This window comes from Euprymna scolopes, chromosome 22 (assembly GCF_053919585.1).
Source record: "Euprymna scolopes isolate OS-2025 chromosome 22, ASM5391958v1, whole genome shotgun sequence".
Lineage (NCBI taxonomy): Eukaryota > Metazoa > Mollusca > Cephalopoda > Sepiida > Sepiolidae > Euprymna > Euprymna scolopes.
Genome location: NC_136503.1, coordinates 33,220,753 through 33,247,536, shown reverse-complemented (window position 1 = coordinate 33,247,536; position 26,784 = coordinate 33,220,753). Strand labels below are relative to the sequence as shown.

General features: G+C 39.5%; 1 protein-coding gene across 1 annotated transcript in view; it reads right to left on the bottom strand.

Annotated features, from left to right (window-relative positions):
• The window catches only part of LOC145243957 (proton myo-inositol cotransporter-like), a 52,960-nt gene that overhangs the window by 12,546 nt on the left and 13,630 nt on the right, over positions 1–26,784 (bottom strand). Inside the window, exons 4-6 of the mRNA XM_080107084.1 lie at positions 22,117–22,228; positions 12,536–12,780; positions 6,618–6,770 (exon numbers count right to left, since the gene is read on the bottom strand). Coding sequence (XP_079963210.1) covers positions 6,618–6,770; positions 12,536–12,780; positions 22,117–22,228 — 510 coding nt within the window. The remainder of the gene's footprint in view (positions 1–6,617; positions 6,771–12,535; positions 12,781–22,116; positions 22,229–26,784) is intronic.

Here is a 26,784-nt window from a genome sequence, read left to right as displayed (position 1 = left end):
GAAGCCATCATGTCAGACAGACTGCTGTCACACCACACCGACCCGCTAGTCCCCCCGACCTTATATATCCTGAGATCAAGGGTGGCATTCCAATCACCCATTAAGACTACCCTCTCTGGATCATCTACAAAGCCCTCCACCCGACTAAAGAAGGATGCCCTCTCCACAGCGGAGTTGGGTGCATAAAATGCGACTATCCGAAACACACTGCTATTAACAGCAACATCGACGACAATCGCCCGCCCGCCCGTCCTCATCCGCGTGAACAACATTCACCGACGCTGATAGGGTGCGATTTACTAGCAAGGAGATTCCACGACTATAGATATTGCCATATGCTTAGTAAACATCGTAATCGTTCACCAGCACCTGACAATCCCTGTCACAAATAAAGTGGGTTTCCTGTATAGCGGCAATATCTACCTTGAGGGACACCAGATCTCTCAGCACGCACGCGGCCTTGCTTCGACATCACATTATAAGTAGCCAAGTTTAAAGCCATGGTCACCTACCTTATTCAGTGTCACACACGGGCCTGAAATCCTCGGGGGTGAGGACGTGGCAGGCCTGTCCAAGGCTTCCGGTCAGTAAGTCTGCAGAGGGTACTCCATTCTTGGCCACACCTCCCACGTCCAGGGGGAAAATTAGTTTTAAATCCCTGTAGAAGGAGGGGTGAATATATACAGGGACTCTGCCCTCGCATTTAAAAACTAAATTGTTTAGCGAAGGATGCTCCGTGTCCAGCAGCTGCTGGCTTGGGATTGCATCCTTCGCGGCGTCTATCTACGCCCAGAGGGCCTCAGTCCTGGAATCCTTGTTGACCCTAATAAATGTGGTCTACAAGGGAGCGTCCTTGAACTTGGTTGGGTCGGTGACATTATCGCTACCGACGTAAAGAAAGTTTTTTTAGCTGTGTATAACGGAACTTCTGCTGGCCTTTCAGTTCTGTTGTTGGCTGCAGAGGGCCCGTCTCACATATCCTTCCTCCTGGAAGGAAGGGAGTCTCTTTTTTCGTTCCATGCGGATTGGTGAGGTGTGTTTTTCCTTGACTGGAGGGGGAGTGGGTGCAAGGGGGAGTAGGGGTGGGGATGTCGGGTGTTGGGGTGTATGTTGGCGGGGGAGGTTGTTTTTCGGGTCGTTACTCCTACTTTCTGGGGATCGATTGCGAGGTAGTGTTCTTGGGGGTTCGGGGAGGGAGGGGGGACATTGCTCTGGCTGTTTTGAGGGGTGGGATTTGGGGGGCTCAGCCTCGGCTGGTTGGATATTGTCTTTGGGGGTGAGGGTGTCTCCCTTGGATCTCCTGCTTTTCCTCCTCTTCGTCGTTCTCTTGCTGACTGCTGCCTCTGATGTTGTCTCCTCTGTGTCTGTTGCTGTCTCTAGACCCTCCAACGCGATCTCTTCCTCAGAGTCTTGGAGCTTCCTCTTGTTTGAGGAAGAGGGCGCCTGACTGTCCATCGGGGTGATTTCGGGTTGGGTTTTGGTCGTTACTGGTTTGGGCAGGTTTTTGTTGGGTCTGCCCTTCCTTGTGACCGTTTCCCAACCTGCTTCTGCTGCCGGGTTGGAATTGGCTGGGGCTGCGGCTGGGGCTGTGGCTTGTACCTCTGCTGGGGTTTTAGCGGGTATTTTGATGGGGACTTTTCCCGGGGGGTTCGCTGGTTGCCTTTTAGGACAGTCCTTGGCCATGTGTCCCCTCAACTGGCAGTGCCAGCAGTGAGGTTTTCTCCCCTCTACGATCAGTGTCATGGTCTGCTCTCCAAACTTGAGCATGGCTGGAATGTTGTCAAAACTGTCCTTGCCCAGGACCATCCGAACTTTGTAGTCCCCAGTCAAAACGTTGCGTCGACCGCGGGCTGGGGCGACTGCCTCCACCTCACCTTACTGACTCAGTATGGCCCCGACTTGTTTTCCGGTCATGTAGCACGGGACGTTCAGTACTGAGACAGTGGTGTTCCTCCCGCCGAGGTATACTGGCTGGAGCCGAATGTTCCTGCTTCTGTGTTCAGTCCTGGCCAGTCTTTTTGCATCCTCTTCTCTGGGGAGCATAATGTCCCACATGGCGAAATTCCTCCTGCATATATAACTTGCCGGAATGTTCAAGTCAATGAGGACTTCCACCATGGTGTCTTTGTTTACACCCGTTAAACTCCTGATCTTGAGGTCAGAGGTGATCAGGGAGAGAACTCTCTTCTCCAATTTTTCAATCTGTCCCGGAAGGGGTAAGATGATTGTTCCCTTCGTGACATCCTTGTAAGTGGAGTTAAAGAGTTCCCTATAATCATCGGGTGTCATCTGCTCCAGCTCTGGAGGGCCCCATGCCATAGTCTCGTTCTGTTTGGTGTTGGACGGACCGGGGAGGGGATCGGTTGCCGCTGCCTTTTCCTTCTGCTGCTGGCTCTGTTGTTGCTGCTGCTTGGCCCTTTTGTTTGGGGCTAACTCTGGCCAGTCCTCCTGTGGTGTCGTAGACTGGTTTTGGCCCGCCTTCTGGTCCGTTTCCTTCCTTTTGCCCGGCGATTGAGTCATGGGATTTCTCCCATCGGGCTTTATTGTCGTTGCGTTGGATTTCGGGGCTTTCGGTAGTGTCGGAGTGTTTTGGGGAGCTTTGGGCGGTGGTGCCTTATATTCCCACCCGAGAGACTTTAGCGATTCCAAAGTGTCCCTGAAAAGCGCTTGGGTTCTACGGGCAACTCCGTCTTCATCATCTTTCCCTTCAGGCATTGGAGAGCTGCCCTCATGGGGAGTAGGTGGTTGGTGGCTAGAGGAGAGCTGGGAGACTGGGGGTGTCACAGGCTGTGAGCACTCATTGTTGCCTTCAGCCTCCTCGTCTCCAACTTCTCTCTGTTCATCTGCGGGGAGGCTGTCCTCGCGGGGAGCAGGAGCGGTGGGGTCTTCTCCGGCCAATGAGGATTGAGGTGGAGGGGGGTTCGTTGGGAGTGGTCCCCCGGAAAGGTGCCTCTTTCCCTCGTCAGCCGCCTTCCTGGTCCCTTTCCTCTTGGGGTGGTCCTCTTGGGGAGCCTGGGCGAGAGTGCTTTCTCCGACCGACGAGGATTGAGGTGGAAGGGGTGTCGCAGGATATGTACCACCCCGATCGCACCTCGTTCCCTCGTCAGCCGCTACTTTTACTCCCCGGTCTGGGGAGTGGCCCTTGTGGGGGGCAGGGGGCTGGTTTGGTAGCCCTTCTGGTGTTGGCGCTGCCTGGGTCGCCGCGGGCTGGGGCCCTACCCTGGCCTTCTCCTTCTCTTCATCCTTTCTGGGAGGTGCTCCCTCCGATGGGGAGTACTCGAGTGGGGCGATGTGGCGCATCTGCGGTGGTATGCGCCTTTTCCCCAGCATCGTGTGGAAAAAATGCACTGGCCGCTGCCGCAGACCAAAGTGTAGTAGGGGAGAAAAGAAAATGCAGGGATATGGGAGGGTGGAGGGGAGTGGGTGAGGTCAGAAGAGAGAAAGTGGATTGACCTCCCCTCACGGGGATGTCGGATTAGTCAGCTCAGATCCCCGCAAGAGGGAGAGCAGCGAAGGAAGACACAGTGGGTGCTAGCGGGTCAGAGTGCTGCGTCGCAATTAAGAGAGAGAGAGGATAGGCATCTCTGCCCAGAGAGGGGAGAAGAAACGAAACACCCGCCCTACCCGCATCACCCTACCCACAAACAACCCCAAGGAAACGAGAAAGAGAACCCGGTCTGCTCAATCCACTGCGAGAGCAGCGAAGGAAGACAAAGAGTGGGCCTGGCAGGTCAGAGTGCTGCACAGGCAATTAAGAGGGGAGAAAGTAGACCATTTCAACTTCAGAGGGGAGGAGGAAACGAAGTACCCAAAAGAAAAAATGCTAACGCGTCTACCAAAGAAAGTGTTGTCGGTCCCAAGAACAGCAAACTTCCAAAGAAGGGATCGGTTTTCGGATCCAGATTTACCACACAATGGCGTCGGTCCTGGGGGAGCGAAAAGGGTCCAGACTCCCCAAAGAGGGGGTCGGTCCTACTAACAAAGGTTAGTAAAGTCACAAAAGTGACCAAAGTAAAGCCTTAAACTTGACGGGTGGATCAAGTGGCGGACCTCTTGAAAAAAATCAAAAATGAGTAACTGGGGAACAGATACTACACTTTGATCTTGTTTATATATTTTATTGCTTTTAAAATTTTGTAAATACAATTAAGTAAAAAATAAAAAAGATTTTCAAACAGCAAAATTAGGCACAAGACCCTACAAAAAATTGGTGAGGGGAAGGGTTCAGGGTCTTTGTGACTAAAGTGATTAAAAGTAATAAATGTAGACTTTGGAGTCTTACTCTTGACTGGCAACATTTACCAAAATACCTCATTCACTCTATGGATCTTAATCTAACTAATAAATCCCCAGCGTTTAAGAATCAAAACCATATTTACAATTTATAAACAGTTGTCTGTGTGTTTGTGTATGCATCTTTTTTTTTTATTATTATTAATTTTGTGTGTGTGTGTGTGTGTGCATGTGTGAAAAAATAAAGTTCAATTCCATTAGAAAATAAAAAGTTTTTGAATTAAGAGAAAGATTGATCGTGGAGAGGGGAAAACTAATTAAAAGTGTTCATATCAAAAAACAAAAAAATAAATCCTACTGGGTTGTTAGTGAGGCCCCCCCCCTGTACTAATCTAGGTGACTAGACCCCCCACTGTTTTCCGGGGAACCGAAAACAAGCAGGGCTATCCCTAATGGGGATTGAGGAAAATATCTTAATGGCAGTGGGAGAAAACAAAACAACGGGTGGAGGGGGTTGGAATGTGGCCTCTGCGTAGGGGAGTGACCGGGGATGTTGAAAAAGCAAGGATGTGGCACAAAGGGGATGGGCAGACTCAGAGGTTCTCTAGTACCAAAAAATAAAATCAGGAACAGGTTCTCATTTATACCACCAGTCAAGAGTCTTCTTAAGTTTTTCTTTGCTAGAACCTAAGCGGGATGGGTTCCGAATGCCCCAGCACCGCCCGTGCCATGCCTAAGGAGAGAACACGTATTGAAACTTGGCTCCTCGACGGATGCACAGACTAGTGCTGTGCACCCACCTCTTGTCAAATTCAACTCTAGGCAACCTCCTCCAATCGCATCTGATCTTTACTTTAAGCAAATGTTTAAAGTAAACGATCAGATCCCGATCCGGAACAGATGTCCCTTCGCGGACCAACTTGAGGCGCGTGATCCAAATCACCATGCGCGCTACTGCCAGGATCGCCAGAAAACCATTCTTTCCTCCCTGGGGAACGGCGGCTCCATGTTGTATACAAAATAACCTTCCTCGAGATCGAGCGGACATTCGGCATCGATGCGAGCCGTTACCCCCCCCCCCCCGACGTACTCCAATAAGGGCTGGATCCGGCTGCAACTAAACTTGGCCAAAAGGTCAAGCTTTAAAAGTTAAGAACAACATCTATTAACAGCAGACCTTTGATGTTAACCAAAAAGGCCAAGCACAAAGTGTTACGGACAGACCGACCGACCGACCGACCGACGGAGTGACTCACGGAGTCGCTTTCACGCGACTAAAAACCCGCATAAATAGGGCGAAACGTTAAGTAATTAGGCCCTTCCTCCTCCATTCTATTTGATATCGTCGGATTTAATCCAGCTCAACAATCACACACACACACACACACACACACACACACACACATATATATATATATATATATATATATATATATATATATATATACTAGCAGGGAGATCCAACGTTGCCCGGGATTTTATTAATGTCCCACCCTCCCATACTTTATTTACATCGAAATCGTTGCCCATTTTTCTGATGAAATCGATTGATTGCCTGCTCACGTTAGGAACCATACTTTGATGTTTACTGGGAGAAAGCTTTAGATGCTTCCTTGCAGTGACTGAGTTCATATTTCAATGTAATGTACATTGCACTGGAGAGAATTTACTGTTGATTTTATAAAATTATCTGTAAATAATAACTTCACTTAAAATTTTTAATGTAAAAGTTAAGTATCATGGTTTAATTGTGCTCCAATCAGGAACATTAATTTCGAACACGTCTCTGTACTATCAAAAACCCAACTGTTGATTTTATGAAATTATATTTGAATAATCAAATAAATTAAGGTTACACCTTCAAAAGGCAAGTACGATGGCTTAATTGGTCTCTTAAAGAAAAATTCAATTTCAACCCGCGCCTCTCTTATAAAAGAATCTACAGTTGATTAAATAGTCTGGGCCTTTCTGCTTGTGCGTTGATAAAACTTCTCAAATGCACTTGTGATGTTAGGTTGTTTAAGATAAGTATCGAAAATGAATAATCAGATAAAAATCGGATCATGGATTTTTCGATACTTATCGGAGGCATTACGTAAGAACACTCCCAGGCACATCGGGTATCTTCGTGTGAAATTTAACAAAAATCGGCCCAGCCGTTTCCGTGTCCCTAGAGAACGAACACATAACCACAAAGTTTTTTTTTATTTTTCTGTATACATATTTACTATTATCTATTTTACAGATTATATATATATATATATATATATATATATATATATATATTCTAAAATATATTTTTTGTTTTCTCTTTGTTTTATGCTCATTTTAACAAGAGCTAATTAATCAAAATCTAAACTAAAAATGACACAGCACGATCTTACCTGAAGTTCGAATAAGTTCAATAAATGATAGAAACGAGGATGTAGTAATGAGGACACAAGTCCAACATGTCATGCATGCCATCCCATTACCTATGCTGCGTGCCCAGAGGGGGTAAATCTCAGCGTTGATTGTCCAAGGAAGAGTTCCTATACCTTGAATAAAAAAATAAAATGTCGTCATATATTAACAAATAAGATCATTTGAAATTCCACAATAAATTAATTTAAATATATAAAAATGATCTCATTAAAATATATTGAGCAGATTTATGTATATTTTAATAAATGACATCGAACACACGCAATCGCACACTTTTACACACGCACACACACGTGTATATACACATATACATTGGCACGCATACGTATTTGATACATGTTATTTTCTTTTATGACTCTAGTTAATGTTTGTTTTTTTGCCTGATATTTGGAAATTAGTATGTTGTAAACTTGTTTTAATTGGAAAGAAAAATAAATATTACATCCATTTTTTAATCAAAGTCCAAAATTTCCCGGTGCAAAATATCGCATACATCAATTTATTATTTTTCTGTGTAAGCTACTATTTTGTTTCACTGCTTCCAGTTGCTGTCTGCAGTTGGCCACACGTTTTTCGCACTGATCAACTGTTACATTACTCCATTCTTCTTTGCATAATTCCTTTAATTGCTTGATATTTTTTAGATTCCGCTTAAGAACTTTAACCTTTAAAGTATTACACACATTCTCAATTGGAATCAAGTCAGGAATTGTAAATTGAGAATAGGAATAGCATTTTTCCAAACCATTCCTTTGTAGCTTTGCAGTATGTTTGGGATCATTGAAGTACGAAATGCCGACTATATCCTAAAAAGTTGCAGATTTCTGAGGGTTCTTCTCTAGAATCTCACTGTACATGCTACCATGCATTTTACCATGAATAACTTGTAATTCGCCAGTGTCTTAGAATTAAAAGCATCCCACATCATAATAGGGACCAAACTCAAACATAACTATGGGAATGGTATTGTGCTTCTTGACAGTTTCATCTTTTCGTTAAACACTTATCGCTATGTACCGAAAAGTTCAACTTTCGTTTCATCCGACCAGATTACCATTACCCAAGACTACATTACTTAATTAAAAAACACAGATAATTATATGGTTGTATTTGCAGTACGAAATAGGTGCTGTCAGAGATTGAACGTTTTAACATGGTTAGATGAATAAAATGTATGAGTAACAATATCTTGAAATTTGGAATACATATTTTTTGTCTTTTATTTATATATGCTCTGTGGTTATATTTAGCATATATCGAGATTCATAAATAAAAGGAGTGGTATGAATAAAGGATAGAATATAATTGAATAAGCCTATTTTCACACATATATATATATATATATATATATTGCTTAGTCGATGCGTCTCACTGAATTCAGTCATCTTGAGACCAGCATGTGTGTGATGCATGGAGATGCTTTTATTTGCTGCTAACCAATTGCGTTCATATTATCAGCGCATTTTGATAAACTGGCTCTGTCTTCATCTTTAAGACTTTGCACCAATTGCGATGCACTCGTGTTAACTGGTCAACTACATGACAATATGACCTGACCAATGTTATGCTGACTATAAGATAATGCATGAAAATTACGGAGTTTAAGGTGTTTAAATTTCTGATTAACAACCTCTCCCTTGATCTATTGCTGCGTAATCTTGCTTTTCCGATAGTATTTCGTGTAACATTGTCTCCCATTTCTTTATTTGGTCCCCAAATCCGAAGAAATTACAACATATATATATATATATATATATATATATATATATATATATATATATATATATATATATGTATTGCTTATAATTTATTGTATAAATAATGTCGACCTTCCTTTAAGCACACTTCGGTTATGGTAACTATTAACTTCTCAACCGCCAACTGGGGAAGTCAGTGACGGTGTGTGCACTCACTAAGAGTTTTTCACTTCGGTTGGTTGTTTGTTTTTGTTTTACGGCATATCAAGCCTTTTTCAGGTTATTCAATGCCGATTCCAGTGAAGTTGAATAAACATTTTTAATAGAATATATTTTTTTCAAGTCGTTTTCTACTTAACTCATAGTTGGGACCCTAACAGATACTACCACTCCGGGTCAGAGCGGACCTGGCAATTAACGGGTTGCTCCACACTCCCCAAAGCTCGCAAGCTGGGGCCTTACTATCGGATATAGTCTAAGGTCATATCCAGGACTTTTTCACTTCGAATTTATAATGGTAGGAATCTGGTTTTAATCTTGAAGTTCCAAACCCTTTTTTTGTATATGTCTGCTTAAATAACAACTTTTCTTTTTACTGCCGTACAGATGTACCTGTTACACAACGGGCTCAGTCTAAATAATGCTAGCCATGAAATGTGATGTAAAACAATAGAGCATATATTTACAAAACCACAATTCACTGTTGCCGAATTTGGGCTGGTGCATATAACACTCGTCACTCACTGTTAGGGTCCCCAAAAGAGTCTGAAATCTAATAAGTCTCGTACTATCGACCAAATTCCAATCTTTGTTTCATCCTTGCAACGTTAGATCCATGTGTCTGTTTTAGAAGTCTTTTAGTGAATGTGCTCCGATGAATTAATAGCACTTTTCCCCATCAACATACATACTCTCAGCTGACCGTACTACCAGCAAAATTACACAGTGTACATTTTGTTGCACTTTTAAAAATATTAGTTGAAAATTATATATCTGCAACATTAATTGCTAAGAAACAAATAAATTTATTTTCTTAAGCGCAACAAAAATGTACATAACATAAAATAAATCTAAGGTCATTTTAGATTCAAATTTTAATTAAATTATTATATTTTACTTTGTAGAGTTTATAAAAGTGCATTTTTAAAATCCAGAAATTTTAAATTCAACTTTGTACTTTTATTTTTAAAGTTTGTAAAAAACAATCTGTTTAAATATGTTCATACCTTGTAAGAAATCTATTTTCTAACTTGTACAATTTCAGTCTAATGCATCAGTTTTCAATTTTCAATTCACGAGGTTGAGTTGCGTTTTCATGAGACTATCTTCTCGGTCATTAATTGTTTCGTCCGTTGTATGCATTAGCAAAAATATGTGACAAAAGAGAGAATCCGAAGCATTTTGTCCATCAGCTACAAAACCAACAGAGTCTATATCATTTCTTTATTGGCTGCGGTATATTAGTGATCCTATGCTGCTCTAGAAGGTTCAGCCTCCCAGGCTTTGCTCTCTCTCTCCCTTTGAGAAAGGTGCCTTTAACGGGGACGCCGAATCAGTTTTTGGAGGCCAGAATGCTTCTCCTATGGCGCTGGCTCACTAATCTTATTTTTCGACCCTTGCGTCATATATTCTCGTCGTGGGAGAGAAATAAATACCGCGAGTATATTTGAACTAGTAAGTATAAATTTTATATAGATATATATGTTATATATATAAATGTTAACAGTTTTCTATTATTTTTGTAATGTCGACATAATTTCTGGTCGCACTTTTGTCAAACACGTGCGAAATCATATACACATTTTTTGTTCTTTTCCTTTGGTTTCTAAATTAATAACAACAAATCATTTAAATCAAAACAATACAATTTACTTACCCTTATCGCCCCGTGGGAAATACGAGAGAGAGAGAGAGAGAGAGAGCGAGAGAGAGAGAGAGAGAGAACGATATATAAAATGAAATGGGGTGGATGGATGTGACCGTTCGACGACGAAAGGCCCACACGTTTCTCCGTGTTCTTTGTCTGTCAGTGTTGATCTTTGTGTTGCTCTTATACTAACATTCTTCAAACAGAAATATATGTTGTTTTATTGTTTTTCGTTTAACAATTCCCATCAAACTTAAAATGTAGGACATTCGATTGCTTCCGTTTTTAGGTAATTTTTCAATGACCCCCACACTTGATCGGAAGGTCGGTTGACGTCATTGCACAGCAATCGGCCATCTCTGGCATTCTGTGTGTACAATTACATTCGATATTTAACGGTGTTGCTCGTCACCTATTGAACATAAATATATTTTAAGTTCATGTGTCAGCCGGATTTTCGAGTTGATAAACAAATATCTTTTGGTCTAAAATATCAATATTTCATTCTATATATCTATTTATCCATTTTTAGCATCAAACTCTGCAAAAAATAATCTACCTCTCTGTCTGTAAGGTCACCCCACTGACCTTTAGAAGAACTTCGTCTCGTGTCGTCTAAAATCCACGAGAGGCGATCATATCAAACTCCTGGTATGTTGAAAGCGAATATCGAAGCCGCATATGCCAGAAAGAAAAACAAACAATAGAAATTCTATACTACTAAACTTAAATTCACAAATATATTACAGACTTTTTTTACGATATATTGTTCAGTTCTTAGTAAGTTTTAAAAGTCTAAAATCTCTCTTCTTCGCAGACTGCACTCAGACGGGTAGGAGTAGGGGTGTTGGTCACGTCTTCAGAGAACGGCAAGTTCCCACACAATCTGTGCCCCTTGGAAGCAAACGGGAATCTGATTAATCTTTGAGCGGGTTAGCATTATATAGTGGGGGTGTGGGAGTGGAAAGTCTCTTAAGCCAATCAAATTACGACACGCACGTGCGGATTGCGTGTGTGCAGCTCGACTATAGTCGAGAGTGTTTTGAAATCTGGGGACCAAAATCAACATTCAATTCCCATGACCTCAAAAGGTCACGTCCCATCATTCATACAGCCATAGTCTGAAGTATCCTCTAGGTCGACAAGTACAGTCGATTATTCTAACATTCTCACATTTCCTGTTGTCCACCTCTCAAACAACACTATATCTCCTATTTTCAAACAATGAAGCAAAATATATCTATATATTTCAATTCAAGTCTTGGGATATCCGCCGTTGCCAAGGATCTATTAAAGTTATCTCAGCATAGTTATCCGGTCCTCCTCAGGACCCTGGGAAGTCTGATCCCCCGAATGGGGAGCAAAACGCTCCCTTAGGTCAATTAGGTCACACATAAATTATTTTGGATGTAAAAAATTAAAAAGAATTGAACTTTTGTATTAAAATGTTATTAAAATTTGCAAAAGATATATGCATCAAAATAAATATTAAACAATTTTAGTACCTGTAGACACTAGTGTTTCATGGTTATGCAGTGTCGGAATGATACTTACTTCCAGTCGGAGTCCAGTCAACACGGTCAATATTGACCTTGCGGATTAGCACTTTTCCCCCGAGCCACCGGCAATTAACATTTCAGTGGAAGGAAATTATCGTTTGCCCATATTGCAAAACCAGAAGATGTATTTAATTCTAACTCATAATATTTTATTCATATTTTTTGGAAGTAGGTCGTACACGTGTTTCGTTGAATAGATACGATAACCATGAAATAATGTAAGTATATATATTTATACCTGGGTTTGTTTCGTCTTTTGAATACTACTCAGTATATGTTAAACGCTGGCGTACCTTAAACTTATAACCCAGCGTCTTGGAACCCAACATTGTTAACCCATAATCCAGGCGATTTAATGTGCGAGCGAGACATGTAAATCTGTTTTTCATACTAAATCACACCGGTCTAAAAAGTTCAACCAGGTGTAGCGTTACTATCTGGGCGATGTATTTCTTTTGCCTTTACAATAATACCAACTAAATATTTAAATATTATTAATAGTAGCTATAGAACCGCCCGAATCGTTTTTGAAGATTCATCAGTAAAGATTTAAACAACTTATCTACATATCTGATGCAACCTTGTTTGTATAAAGTATGAAATAATCCAAACAACTTTGTAGCATTTATTTAATTATGTTATATACTATGTAGAGCCGTGTATGTTTTTTGTCGCACAAGGTTTTTCGCAACATAAATGCAATCATTGCTCAATCCAAATTAAAAAGAAAGAAAACCCCGAAAATATTCACTTACCTGGAGCATAAAACATAAGGAAAAGTGCCAGTCCGATAATAGCAATCCACGTGAATGATACAGGACAATAATCGTAAGCCCATATCATGGAATCTTTAGAAAGAGTTAATGAAGAGTTACATGCCCCTTGTTCTGATACTAGATTAGAGGTGGCGCTGACTCTGAGACAATCGCCGCCAATGACGTCAGGCGTGTCTTCATAACAAAAACCGCAGTCTGCGTTTCGAATACATTCGTCACATTGCCTGAAAGAAGAATAAGGAAATAGTTGTTGTAAAATCTAGTTTATTCGGGGGAAAATTTTAATTTCAGTTCAGATTTCTTCTCATGACTCGTTGGATCATAAATATTCGAAAATTGTTAACTTATGTAGCTTAAAACATTTTATCTTGCATAGCTAAAAATAATAAGTGTTGTTACTGTTATTATTCACTTACTAGGAGTTTTACACAGACCATCACCAGCGATCACTCACTGGCGATAACCTGTGATGTTCCCTGGAGTCTGAATGACAATAACTCCCCAAATTCATATCTCTCGATACCCAGCGCAGATTTACGAACGCTTCAGGCGGCATTCGATTAGCGTGTTCTCGCCGCTATATTTGTTTTTTAATTCTATAAAATTTAGGGTTTTATTTTCCTGGTAAATGCAAAAGTTGTTAAGAAATAATTGATTTTAAGTTATTCCGTAGTAAAAAACGATAACACAAATCTCTTGGGACAAAAATTGATGAAGTTCTATATTTCGTAATAATATCTACAGCAGTATTTTGTAATAATATCTACAGCAGTAATTTGTTGTTTTTTTTTTGTTTTTCATTGTTTATTTTTTAACATTTTTATTGTTTGAGAGAGAGAGAGAGGCTGGTGTTTTCGTTAATTAAAATATCATTGCTACTACTGCATTTTCCTGTAAACAAAAGTCATGCCTATCTGTTATGAAACCTTGAAATTCATGAAAAGCCTTGACCTTGCTAACAAAACAGCGACACATTATCAACGAAATTAAATGGTTTTGTACATAAAATATTTTTATAAAAACATTAAATCTATAATAAAATATATATTAAATTACAGTTCCTTTTTCTAAATAATTTTTTATTATTACTACATTATTTTAACTAAAATAGTTTCACGAAAAAACTTGTTTTTTTGGTATATAAAATATTTTTATAAAAACATTAAATGTAAAAAAAAAATAAAGTAAAATATCTGTTGTTTTGTCTAAATTAATTATTTTTGTTAACACATTGTTTTCAATGAAATACTTTTTATAATTGTTTATCAAAGTGTGCCCTTGGTTTCAAACTTTCAATTTTCATCATGCATTTTTCATTGCATGTTCCGACGATTCACTTTTTAGGTAATTGAGTTGACGGTTTTTGAGCAGACGATTACGCTCCTCTTTAATTTGGTTCAGGGACTTTGGTCACATTTAAAATGATTAAAATAAAATTATTTTTAAGTCGAAATGACTTCTCATGTCATAATGTTTAACAAAAAACATTTTTATTGCTGACAGAGACTTATTTTTTACGCTAGATACTTATTACACGGCCTTTATAGATTACCATTTCCTGTTGAAGCGAGTTTTAATAATTTTCACCTACTGTGGTTGTTTACCTTTAATATAGACGAATGACGAAGGCAGCGAAGTCAGTCAGCCAGAGAACGACAAAACAGGAGACGAGAAATTCAAGCACAACTAAGAGTTGCAATGTATTTTGGCTTGATGGATCACCTTGCAATACATAATGAAACTAAAGATCCCGGAATATCTGTCATTTTTCCATCATCCTTCACAGGGAGCCCACGAAATATACAACAATGCTATCAAGATGAAATGGCAATAGTTTGCAAATATGGAAGGCCTGATTTATTCATAACATATACTTTCAATCCAAAATGTCTAGAAGTAATCGAAAACTTACAGCCCCATGAAAATGCACTGAACAGACCTGATTTGTTGGCACGAGTTTTTAAACAACTTCTCAATGAATTAATGATTGGTATAAAGGACATACATGTACTTGGGATCTATCAGAAACGAGGTCTCCAACATTTTCACATGCTAATCATGCCGTGTGCGGTTTTTGTCTTTGAAAGGACGCACACCACAGGAGACTTGATGAAATGAAAGAAACTTATGATGATAATGCCCCATCATATGACTTTGTAAAACGCTGGCATTGTGAATTTAAACATGGCCGGAAGTCTGTGGAAACAGCTCCCAGACCTGGTCGCCCCCTTCTGCCATTGATCTGTTCGTCAAGTTGAGGCTGCCATTTTGGAAGATCGGCTCATTACTATTTGCCAAATAACCCAAGATGTCAAGATTAGAACAGGGCATGTGGAAACTATCATTCATGACCATTTGCATATGCATAAGGTGTCTGCAAGATGGATTCCCAGGTTGCTCACACCATCCCAGAAGCGAGAACGCGTCGAGTGCTCGAGGATGAATTTAGAGATATGCCAAGAAGATGTGTCAAAGTTTTTCAAAAGACTGATTACACAGGATGAAACCTGGGTCTATCACTATGATGCAGAGACCAAAGCCCAGTCAATGCAGTGGAAGCACTTGGACTCACCACCTCCAAAGAAGGCAAAGGTGCAGCCCTCCGCTGACAAGGTCATGCTCACAGGTTTCTGAGACCAGGACAGAGTAGTGATAACAGATTTCCTGAAAAAGGGTACTACAATTACAGGAGCCTATTATGCTTCACTTTTGAGGAAATTAAGGGAAGCTATCAAAATCAAGAGGCGGGGCAAGATCAGCAAAGGTACCCTCCTCCTGCAGGACAACGCTCCGGTCCACAACTCGCATGTAGCCAGATAAGAAGCACGGGCGTGTGGTTATGAAATCCTCCCCATCCTCCCAACTCTCCTGACCTTGCACCCTCTAAGTTTCACCTGTTCCCATCCATGAAGTTGTTTTTGAAAGGAAATCGTTTCCCAGATGGTGCAGCCTTGATTTCTGAAGTCACGTCGTGGCTGGAGGACTGACCTGGGATGTTCTACAAAAACGGTCTCCAGAGCTGCATCAGCGATGGGAGAAATGCATAACTCTGGCTGCTTCCTATGTAGAGAAAGACTAATAACTGTGCCAGGATTCGTTGCTCTACTACTATGGGAAGTGGATCAGTGGCATTACTTATTGCACGCCCCTCGTACCATCAGAACATGATCCAGAATTGAGACAATTAGTGACAAACGCATGATTCATGGATCCCGCGGTACATTTAATCCCAACTCAATCTGTATGGTAGAGGAAGAGTGTTAGATAAATTTTCCTATGTCATATCAGGAGGAGACTATTACAAATGTCTCTACATATCTCTTTATAAACACAGAAATAATGGAGATTCTGTTAAAGTGGGTGTCCATGAAGCTAGCTGCAGGTTTGTAGTACCATATAATAAATATTTACTCAGAAACTATTGTGCTCACATTAATGTAGAAGCGTGTATCTCGGTAAAAAGTGTTAAATATCTTTTCGAATCTGTGTATAAAGGACATTATTGCGCAATCATAGAAATGAATATAAATAACAATTTTGTCGTTTGTCAGAATATAAAATGTATGGACAATGAAACTAATGAACATGAATATAATGAAATTAAGCAATATATTTGTGTAGATACGTATCTCAACCAGAAGCATTTTGACGTTTGTCAGAATATAAAATGTATGGACAGTCACACACAGTTTACCGACTGGTGTTTCATTTACCTGACGAGCAACAAGTTTATTATAGGCCAGATGAACAGACAGGCTGATTCCCGTGAAGAAGGACGCGACACGCAATTAACTGCATGGTTCAAACTTAACCAAAGTGACGTGGATGCAAGAGGCTACCTTTATATTGATATCCGTGAATATAATGTATTTAATAAGCAAAGCAACATCTGGAGCAGAAGACAACGTCATCGCAAGATTCAGTCCTAGCAATGCTGAAAAATTCCATTTGAGAATGCTTCTTCTTCATGTACCAGGTTCAACTTGTTTTGATGACTTGAAAACTGTAGGAGGTGAAGAATTGCCGACCTTTAAGGATGCCTGTATTCGATTACAGCTGCTTGAAGATGACAAGGAACTACAAAAAGCTTTGAGTGAAGCAACTGTATATCAAATGCCACGGCAGCTTTTTCATATGTTTGCAATGATTTGTGTGTGAGTTGAACACTCTCAGCCTAACTCGATTGTCGCCCTTTAACTCAGAAGAGCGACCTAGCTACGTCACTTCCTGTTCTCATATTTCACCCTCTTTTCCGCTGAACGCTCGACCAGTCAAGATGTGACAAACACCGCTCCGGTGGGGCCATGAGCCACCACCGCGTCCTGACTAGCCAGTCAACCGCAAGTAACGTTACTCAATGAACTCTTATTCTTCATATCATTTCTATCACTCTTTCCTGTATATTTATGCAAATAAATTGCATTTGTTTCGTTGATATATAACGGTATATTTTCGTCTTCATTATGCGACCTTTTGTCTTTTCAATTCCTCTACCATTAAATACATCCATTCCACCATTATACAAATGGGGACGGGATCGTCTAACACACTGCAGACGTCCTACCCCAACATTTGTTTATTCAATACACCACAAAATACTTTACAATTATGGAATGATAACAAACACCTTATCCTAAGGGACCTTTTACGCCAATATAATAAAAATATTACAGACAATATTGCTCTGCATCACATAAACATGATTCTGAAAGAAAATGGCTTGAATTCCGCGATGCTCGGTCTGCCAGAACAACTGAATGGCCCTCCTGTCATTCAATATGTGGAAGAAATTCCAAAAGTTAATCATGAAGTACTAAATATTGAGTAAAGAAATGTTTTTGATAGTGTCATTAACGTTGTAAGTGCAATAGATAGAGGATTAGAGACTAAGCACCGACGGTTTTATCTGGATGCACCCGGCGGTTCAGGGAAAACATTTCTATTTAATATGATTCATGATTACCTGATGGTTCAAAATGTTGCCGTTAGTACTTCTGCTTGGACAGCAACTTTATTGAAAAATGAAAAAAACGCTTCACAGTATCTTTAAATTTCCTGTTCCTTTGACTGAGACATTTGCTTGCAATATTCCACATAATTCTGACCAAGCAAATATTCTTAGGCAGATGAAAGTTTTCATTATTGATGAGGTCTCAATGATCCCTCGATATGCATTGAATGTCTGATAATTATTTACAGGATATTATGAATAATAATAGGATATTTGGAGGTAAAATAATCATATTAGGAGGAGACTTAAGGCAAATTCTGCTTATGGTCTCTAGAGCTCCACCTGCTGCAGTATCGGGTGTATGCCTAAAGAAGTCTCCAATGTAGCGCCATTTTCATCAACTGAAGCTCTCACAGAATATAAGAACTGATGGAAACGAACATGTTTTCTCACAATGGCTCTTACAAATTGGAAATGGTCGAGTTTATAGATCACTTGATAATGTTTCTCATGACACGATTGATATTCTAGAACAATGTGCATGCGATGACTCTTTAGTATCAGACATATTTGATCGTGACATCGTGAATTCAAACATGGCCGGAAGTCTGTGGAAACAGCTCCCAGACCTGGTCGGCCCCCCTTCTGCCATTGATGAGGCATCTGTCCGTCAAGTTGAGGCTGCCATTTTGGAAGATCGACGCATTACTATTTGCCAAATAGCCTATGATTAGTACAGGGTCTTTAGAAACTATCATTCATGACAAGACGAAATGAAAAGTAGAGTTATTTTGTCACCAAAAATGCTGATTGTTTGGAAGTTAACGAAGATATTCTATGAAGACTACGACTAAAAGCAAAACATATATAAATATAGATTCAGTATCAGCAGACAATGAAATGGATGCCAATAATTATCCGATGGAATTCATAAATTCACTTACGCCTTCGGGGATGCCTCCTCATCATCTCAATTTCAAAGTTGGATCTATTATTATGCTGCTTCGCAACCTGTCAATACTGCAAAGACTACCACAGTAGTCTAGCTTCAATCATAAGTGGATCTTATGCTCAGGCGCGAGTTTAAATTCCAAGAATTAAACTTAATCCCAGTGACGGAAATATTCTATTTGTTATGCACCGGACTCAAATTTCCGTCCGCCTATCATATTCAATGATGATAAATAAGGGTCAAGTACAACATTCGATAAAGTTGGGATCTACCTATCACAGCCCTGTTTTACTTGTGAACAACTTTATGTAGCCTTCTCACGAGCAAGGTCTGTGAACAGTGTAAAGTGAAAATTTGTGCTCAGAATAAATCAGAGAAAAGGAACAACGTTCACTAGAAATATTGTATATAAAAAAGTTTTGTAAATTATTCCATGTATTGTTCATTTTTTAAAACATATATTCAACTCGAATCTCATCACATTTTATTCGAACATGTACAAGTTAGGAATGAGATAATATTTTCTGTGTCACGTTATCTTCTATATACTTTATATATCAATACGATAGCGTGTGTTATTTTGTGTGTCACGCTTACATCTTTTTTCTTCAAAATGACTGGCGTTTAATTTTTTATCTATCTTTCTTTTAAAGTAACTCTGTATCTTTTACAAATACAATTAAACGATTTACTTCGCAAAAATGTTCCCAAACTAAAAACGATGCGTGTTTACTGTTTCAAATAGGCTATTTTTTTTTTTTTTACACAGTGATCACCACTTATCAAGGCCCGGAAGCCATTCAGGGATAAGGGTTATTGCAAGTACATCACGTTAGTGAGGAGATTTTATGAAGTGTTTAATTAGGGGTGCGGTTCATTAAGAATTTGTTAACATTAGACTTGAAGACATCCAAGTTGTAGTCCGGAGGGAAGCAGGCAGACGGAACAGAGTTCCACAGGCGTGCAGTTCTAAGAAAGAAGCTTTGCTCATGAAATCCGCGTTTTGATTTAGGCACAGATATAGAGTGGGGGAAATTTTTCACAGTGGATTCAGCTAGACGGGTGTTTTTCGTAGAAAGATTGGCGAGGGGGGACCAGGGATTGGAGTTCAGACGAGCACCTGCCATGAAAATAACGATAAAACAAGGATAGGCTCGCAACGTCACTTCTGTGGGAGAGGGGTTGCAGGGTAGAGAAAAGGGCATCCCCCACTAAACCACGAAGTCTATTTTGTACTCTGTCAAGGCATGATAGGCTGTTTTTGGCAGCTCCTGCCCAGATATGGCAACAGTATTCCATCCTTGGCCGTACTTGGCTTTTATATAGATAGAGAATTGCATTAGTAGTGAGATATCTTCTGGAGCGGTAGAAGGATCCCACCATCTTTCCTGCGACCTTGGCAACATACTTGATGTACGTGTTCCATTACAGATCAGGAGTAAAGGTCAAACCCAGAAGCTTGTCAAAACACGGGGCCTCACCCAGACGAGAGCCATCCATCACAATTTATGCCAGATGGGGATCAGAGCATTGATGATGTAAGGATAGGAGTTTGGTTTTGGATGCATTAAAGGTAACTAGCCACATCTTCCCCCACTGAACCACGCGCTCGAGATCAGAGGAGAGAGAATCCGAGAGAACTTCGTCATTTACAGCCTTTGATGTGTTGCCGTAGATGGTCGTGTCATCAGCATAGATGTCAACGAATGATTTAAGTATGTGTTTAGGGAGGTCATTGATGTAGATCAGGAAGAGAGTTGGGCCCAGGATTGACCCCTGAGGGACTCCAGCATTTATATTGCAGGCCTCCGATTTTTGTCCATCTACCACTACTCTTATGAGCCTATCGGAGAGAAATGATTTAATGATTGAGAAAACATTTCCAGTTATACCGTAGCTGGAAATCTTGTGAAGTAGACCCTTATGCCATACTTTGTCAAAGGCCTTTGATATGTCAAGAGCAATTGCCCTAGAAAGGAAGCCTTTGTCAAGAGATTCACTAATCCTGTGGGATATAACCGTCAGCACATCTGCGGTAGATCTTGCAGAGCGGAAACCATATTGCGTGTCACTAAGAAGGTTATTCCTGCTGAGGTGGTTGACTATTTCTCTATTTAATATGGATTCCAGTAACTTACTCATAACACAGAGAAGACTTATTGGTCTGTATTGAGAGGGAGATGACTTATCACCTGAATTCTTAAATACAGGGCAAACTGATGAGGTCTTCCAGGGGGTCGGAAAGCACTTCTCTTTAAGGCAGCGCTTAAATAGTTTCGTAAGTATGGGAGCAAGTTCTGGTTGAAGCTTTTTTAACACTATAATTGGGATGCCATCAGGGCCAGTTGCTTTACTGGAATCTAGGTTTTTTATTAGCTTGGCGACCTCATGCACGGATATTTGTATTTTGTATGTTTCATAATTAAAAAAGGGGGCGTCTTGATAATAATTAGTTTTTAATTTCAAAAATAAGTACAAGTGATTTGAAATTGGTTCATAATAATTCTTATTTGTTTTATTTTATTTTCTATTTTTTATTTGTTTAATAAAAAGAAATAATTCGATTATTTGTCTATCGAAACAAAATAAAATTAATTTCGTTAAAAATGTCATTATGTTTTTGCCTTTTTTATTCACAAGTTTTACTTTACATATTCTTATAACAAGTGTTTTCAATTTTTATTTAAGCATAAAAATAGTTTAATCGATTTTAAAACATTAAATAATATTTAATGCGAGTGTGAAAAAAGTGTCCACTGATTTTTTAGGGAAATTTTAAAATTTCAAATTCGATTAAAAATCCTAGATAATATTTTATATTATGTTGTTTTTAATTCTATAACATTTAGGGTTTTATCTTTCTGCTAAATGAAAAAGTTGTTAAGAAATAATTAATTTTAATAGTTATTCTGTAGTTAAAAAACAACACAATCCTCTTGAATGGCGGACGCTATAATTTTTCTAATTTAAAATATTTGGGAAAAAATGATGCGTCACTGCATTTCTATTTTTGCAAGAATATCTACAGCAATAATTTTTTTGTTTTTTCATTGTTTAATTTGTTTTACATTATTTAAATTGTTTCAGAGAGAGAGAAAGAGAGATAAAGAGAGAGGCCACCATTCGCCCATATATGGAGTATTGTTGTCATATTTGGGCTGGTACATCTGCCACTAGCCTATCCCTCCTAGACAAGGCTCTCAAGAGAGTCGCCAATCTGATAGGTCCTGAATTTTAATCTAAGCTTCAACCTCCGTCTCATCGACGAAATATTGCATCTCTCTGCCTGCTCTACAAGTACTTTAACTATGAATGCTCTGACGAACTGCAAGCATTTGTACCCCCTCGACGTAAATACCGCCGACAAGCAGCTAAATCCCACCCCTTCACAGTAGAGATCCCTAGATGTAAGAGAGCCTTCTATTCCAGTAGTTTCTTGCCCAGAACCGCTAGACTGGAATTCCCTTCCGGGTCCCTGCTTCCCCAACTGTACTGACATGCCAAACTCCCTACATAGTACCCTTGATGCTTATGTCCCTGATAGTAGCCCCCTACATCAAGGTGGCAATGTGCCTTGTTTGGGGTGAAAATGTAATAAAAAGAATGCATAGTCGTTTAATAAAGTATTAGTATCGGTTAGAAAAGTCAAACTTTTACCTATATGTTGAACAGGAGTTATTAAAGACACGACCTGTTGTGTTTGTCGAAGGGGAATATCTGTCTGCCATGAGAAAGGTTGTAGCTAAACATAAACTGCTTATGAAAAGACCTGTAAAAAAAAAACACGGATTATAAGTCTAAAATTGAAATCAAATTGAAAAGAATTAGTTCTTTTTTTCCAATCTTAGTGAATCCTATTAAAATACGAAATATTACTCCTTCTAAAATAGAAATAATAGCTGCTTTTAATATGGAACATAAAAGTTGGAACCCAAAATCTACCCGGAAGCAAAACAAAAGACTTTGTTTAAAATTCTAACTTCAAGTTTTACGAAAGTATATATTATTGTTTTTAAAGAATATTTGATTTGATTTCTCTAAATTTTGCTTTCTTGTTTTTTCCAAGTACTTCTTATCCTTCGATTGACGATCAATTCTTTGATTGATTCAGTTCTGAAATTTATGCTTAATGACCCACTCGACGGAGATAATTTGACACCAGAATTTTTTTAAAGCCAAGTGGAAACTTCCTCAATCCTGGCGTCCTGAGAATGCAGCAAAATGTAGGCGAAGCAACATCAACCAAAACCAGATGCTTTATCTGGGACACATTTGAAATCGAACGAAGGTGAGGGCGGTATTATTAGTTTTTTTTACATGGAGGTCACCACTTATCAAGGCCCGAAGGCCACTCATGGATAAGGGTTATTGCTTGTACAGTAATCAATGAGATAGTATTTTAGTAATCATTAGTATTGGGGGTTTTGATAGAGTGTCTTACTTAAGGGTGAGGTCTGTCAGGAGTTTGTTTATGCTGGACTTGAAGACGTCCAAGTTGTAGTCAGGTGGAAACAGGCAAGCGGCAGAGAGTCCCACTGGCGTGCACTTCTAAGAAAGAAGCTTTGCTCATGGAATCTACGCACAGATAGAGAGTGGGGAAAATTATTGACAGTAGTTTCAGCCAGACGGGTGTTTCTTGTGAAAGATTGGCGAGGGGGGACGAGGGATTGGAGTTCAGACGAGCACCTGCCATGGAAATAACGATAAAACAAAGACAGGCTCGCAACGCCTCTTCTGTGGGAGAGAGGTTGCAGGGAAGAGAAAAGGGCACCCCCCACTAAACCACAAAGTCTATTTTGTACTCTGTCAAGGCAGGATAGGCTGTTTCTAGCAGCTCCTTCCCAGATGTGGCAGCAGTACTCCATCATTGGACGTGCTTGGCTTTTATACAGATAGAGAATTGCATTAGTAGTGAGATATCTTCTGGAGCAGTAGAAGGATCCCATCATTTTCCCAGCGTCCCTGGCAACAGATTTGATGTATGTGTTCCATTTCAGATCAGGAGTAAAGGTCAAACCCAGAAGCTTGTCAAAACATGGAGCCTCCCCAAGACGAGTGCCATCCATTTCAATTGATGCCAGATGGGGATCAGAGCGTTGATGATGTAAAGATAGAAGCTTGGTTTTGGATGCATTAAATGTGACCAGCCACCTCTTCCCCCATTGTACCACGTGCTCAAGATCAGAGGAGAGAGAGAATTAAAGAGAACTTTGTCATTTACAGCCTTTGATGTGTTGCCATAGATGGTCGTGTCATCAGCATACGAATGATTTAAGTATGTGTTTTGGGAGATCATTGATGTAGATCAGGAAGAGAGTTGGGCCCAGGATGGACCCCTGAGGGACTCCAGCATTAATAATATTTGTTGGATTTGTTACCGTATACCAGGATTGACCCTTAGTTATTGTCAGAAATAAGTTAGAAACTCAAGAACCAGCTATACTTTTTTGTTGTTTCCAGAGCAGACTGTTAGCGTGACAAAAAAGAAGAAACAAAAAACAAAGAAAATATTATTGTCAAGTTGGTTACGTTGAGAAAATATCAAATAGAGAAGCTAGTCAGTCTAATTTATGTTTAGAACTGAAATCAAATGTAAAAACAATAACCCCTTTCCGCACGCTAAAATAATTCCTGTTTAAAAGCCGAAAGAGTCCTTCCTTTAAAGTAGAAATATAGCTGGTTTCAAGCATCTCTATTGGACGGTAGAAGAAATCGCTGCTCGAATGTAGAAAGAGGCGATACTCATAAGTAGAAGAAATCGCTGCTAGAAGATAGAAGTTGAGACCCCAAATCCATCCAGTAGCAGTTTGTAGTTTGTTTAAAATTCTAACTACAAGTTTAACGAAAATATATTATTATTCGTTTTTAAAGAATATTTGATTTGAGTTCTCTAAGCTTTGCTTGCTTACTTTCTCCATGTACTTTTTATTCCTCAGTTAACGATTAATTCCTGATCGATCCTGCTCCGATTTTCTACTTCAATTAATACACCTCAATGGAGATGCTTCGACACTAGCAATCTTTTGGCGTCTCGAGAATGCAGCAAAAAGTAGTCGATGCCATATCAACATTAAACAAGATGTTTTACCTCGGACACGAGTGGAAGCGTACGGCAGTAAAGGCGGTACTATTAGTTATTGGATTTTTGCCGTATACCACGATTGGTCCTTAGTTTTTGTCAAAGATAAGTTAAAATCTCAAGGACCATCTATACTTTTTATTTTGTTTCCGGAGCAGACTGTCAGCGCACCTGAAAAGAAGAAATAATAAACAAAGAAAATATTATTATAAAGTATTCTATATTGAAAAAAACGAATAGAGAAGCTTGTCAGTATAACGGGATTTTGTCTACTGACTCTCTGTCTAAAAAAGATTAAGACATAAAAAGATCAGATCGAAGAAGGACAGAGCACATATTGGAGAAAAGCTTAGGCAGACAATATATTTGCAGTGAAAGGTTTTAGTATTTCCTATTAATAGATTGTTGTTTTGGTGATTGTTTTTATTGATTTTTGGTAGTATTGTTGCTCTTTCTGTTGTATTCATTTGTGCATAAGCAGCAAATATTAAGACTAGCGAAATGAGTGACAACGAGTCGGTGACAGGTTAGAATGGGATACTCTGAAAGAGCTTCAGAGAACTTTTAAAATGACTATCGACCATTCAAAAGAAAAATAAGATTAGTTTAGACAATAGTGAGGAAGTTTATTAGACTATGGAAAATGCAGTATTATTAGTCTCCGAGTTTATAGAGGTATTTTGTATCGGGAAACCCCATGGCTAACTAGGACGAACTGTAGGTAGAACTCGTTATGCGGCTAGCCAGATTGTGGACGGCAATGAATACTGGAAATTAACAAAGAAGGGGGTGTTCAAAAAACTTCGGAGACAGAAAAGATGGGTTTACAGAGTTCATGATAAAAAAACTCACATAAATGGGCTGGTGAGGGTCATCTTCACTCACGCTTTCATCGATAGAAAACACGAACTGGAAACGTGAAAAGAAGTATTAAACATCGAAGGGCCGACAATTGCTGTCAGATTTGCTCTCTGGTAAAGGCGTCATCTCTAAAAATTTCCGGCAAAATCTACACAGTAATAACAACTGTTTTGCAATGACTTCATTTGGTCATAAAAAATGCTGCGGTACATGGCTGGAATTCTTCTTTTATAATTCGAGGCCAGGTTTACCACCAACATTGGAAATTTTTTGCCACCTGAAGATGGAGCGGCAAAGTTTATTCAAATATACTTTGTTGGATAGTTTGGAAGAGAAACTACATACTCGGATAGCTAACAATCAAGACATTCTCCCAAGGTTGACAGAATTTTTACATGAAAACAACAGCTTAATTTGTCAAATGAAAATAACAAAGAGGATTGAAGAAAAAAACTTGAAAGAACTGTGATAATTGGGTTGGTTGACTTACCGAGGGTGGCTCGGTGGGAAGGGAAAGACACTCATGGCTGTGAACGGCCCGGCCTGGTGTTTGTTAATGAAGAAAATAGGATGTCTATTCCTTATAGCTTAAATAGACATTCCAGTCTCGTTTCAATCTCCCTGAACGAGAGATTGAGACTATAAAAAGAGTCACCTTTGTAGGCTTGTTGTTGTTGTAGTTTGTTCTTGTCGTTGTTAGAGATCTATCAGCCCGGTACGACAACTGTTAACAGCGCGTTATATTTACAAAAATACGTTTGCTTGTAAGCAACAAGGTAATTTTTCGTTGCAAGCTAAACGTCTTTTCTTCCCCCCCCACTCGTCGGTAGGAAATATCGATAGAACAAAGTTGTCATAAGAGAGCACCGATGGCGATTCAATGCTCCAACAACAACAACAACAACAACAACAACAACAACAACAGCAGCAGCAACAACAACAACAACAACGACGACGACGACGACGACGACAACAACAACAACAACAACGTATGAGATTTGAAATATTAATGAAGAACGAACCGATAGCAGATCTAAATAATGCATTTAAAACAATCTCTACATTCTCTCTACAATACATTAATGTACCCGTAAATGTACCCATATAGTTCTATATCTTACAACATATAGAAGAAGGCATCCAATGTGCGAAAGGTTACCCAACAGGACCGTTATCCCAAGTACAGGCGATGAAAAAAGGTCTGTATGATTATCAATTAATCACAAACCAGTGGATTGTTCCCTACAATAGGTCCTCCTTCAGCAGTTCAACGCTTCCATTGATGTAGAAATCTATACATAAGCGTACAGCAAAGTCTCGCGCGAAACGTGGGTATCTTCTTTCATTCAACATGTTAAAAAATCCATTTTACCAGCACCATTTTG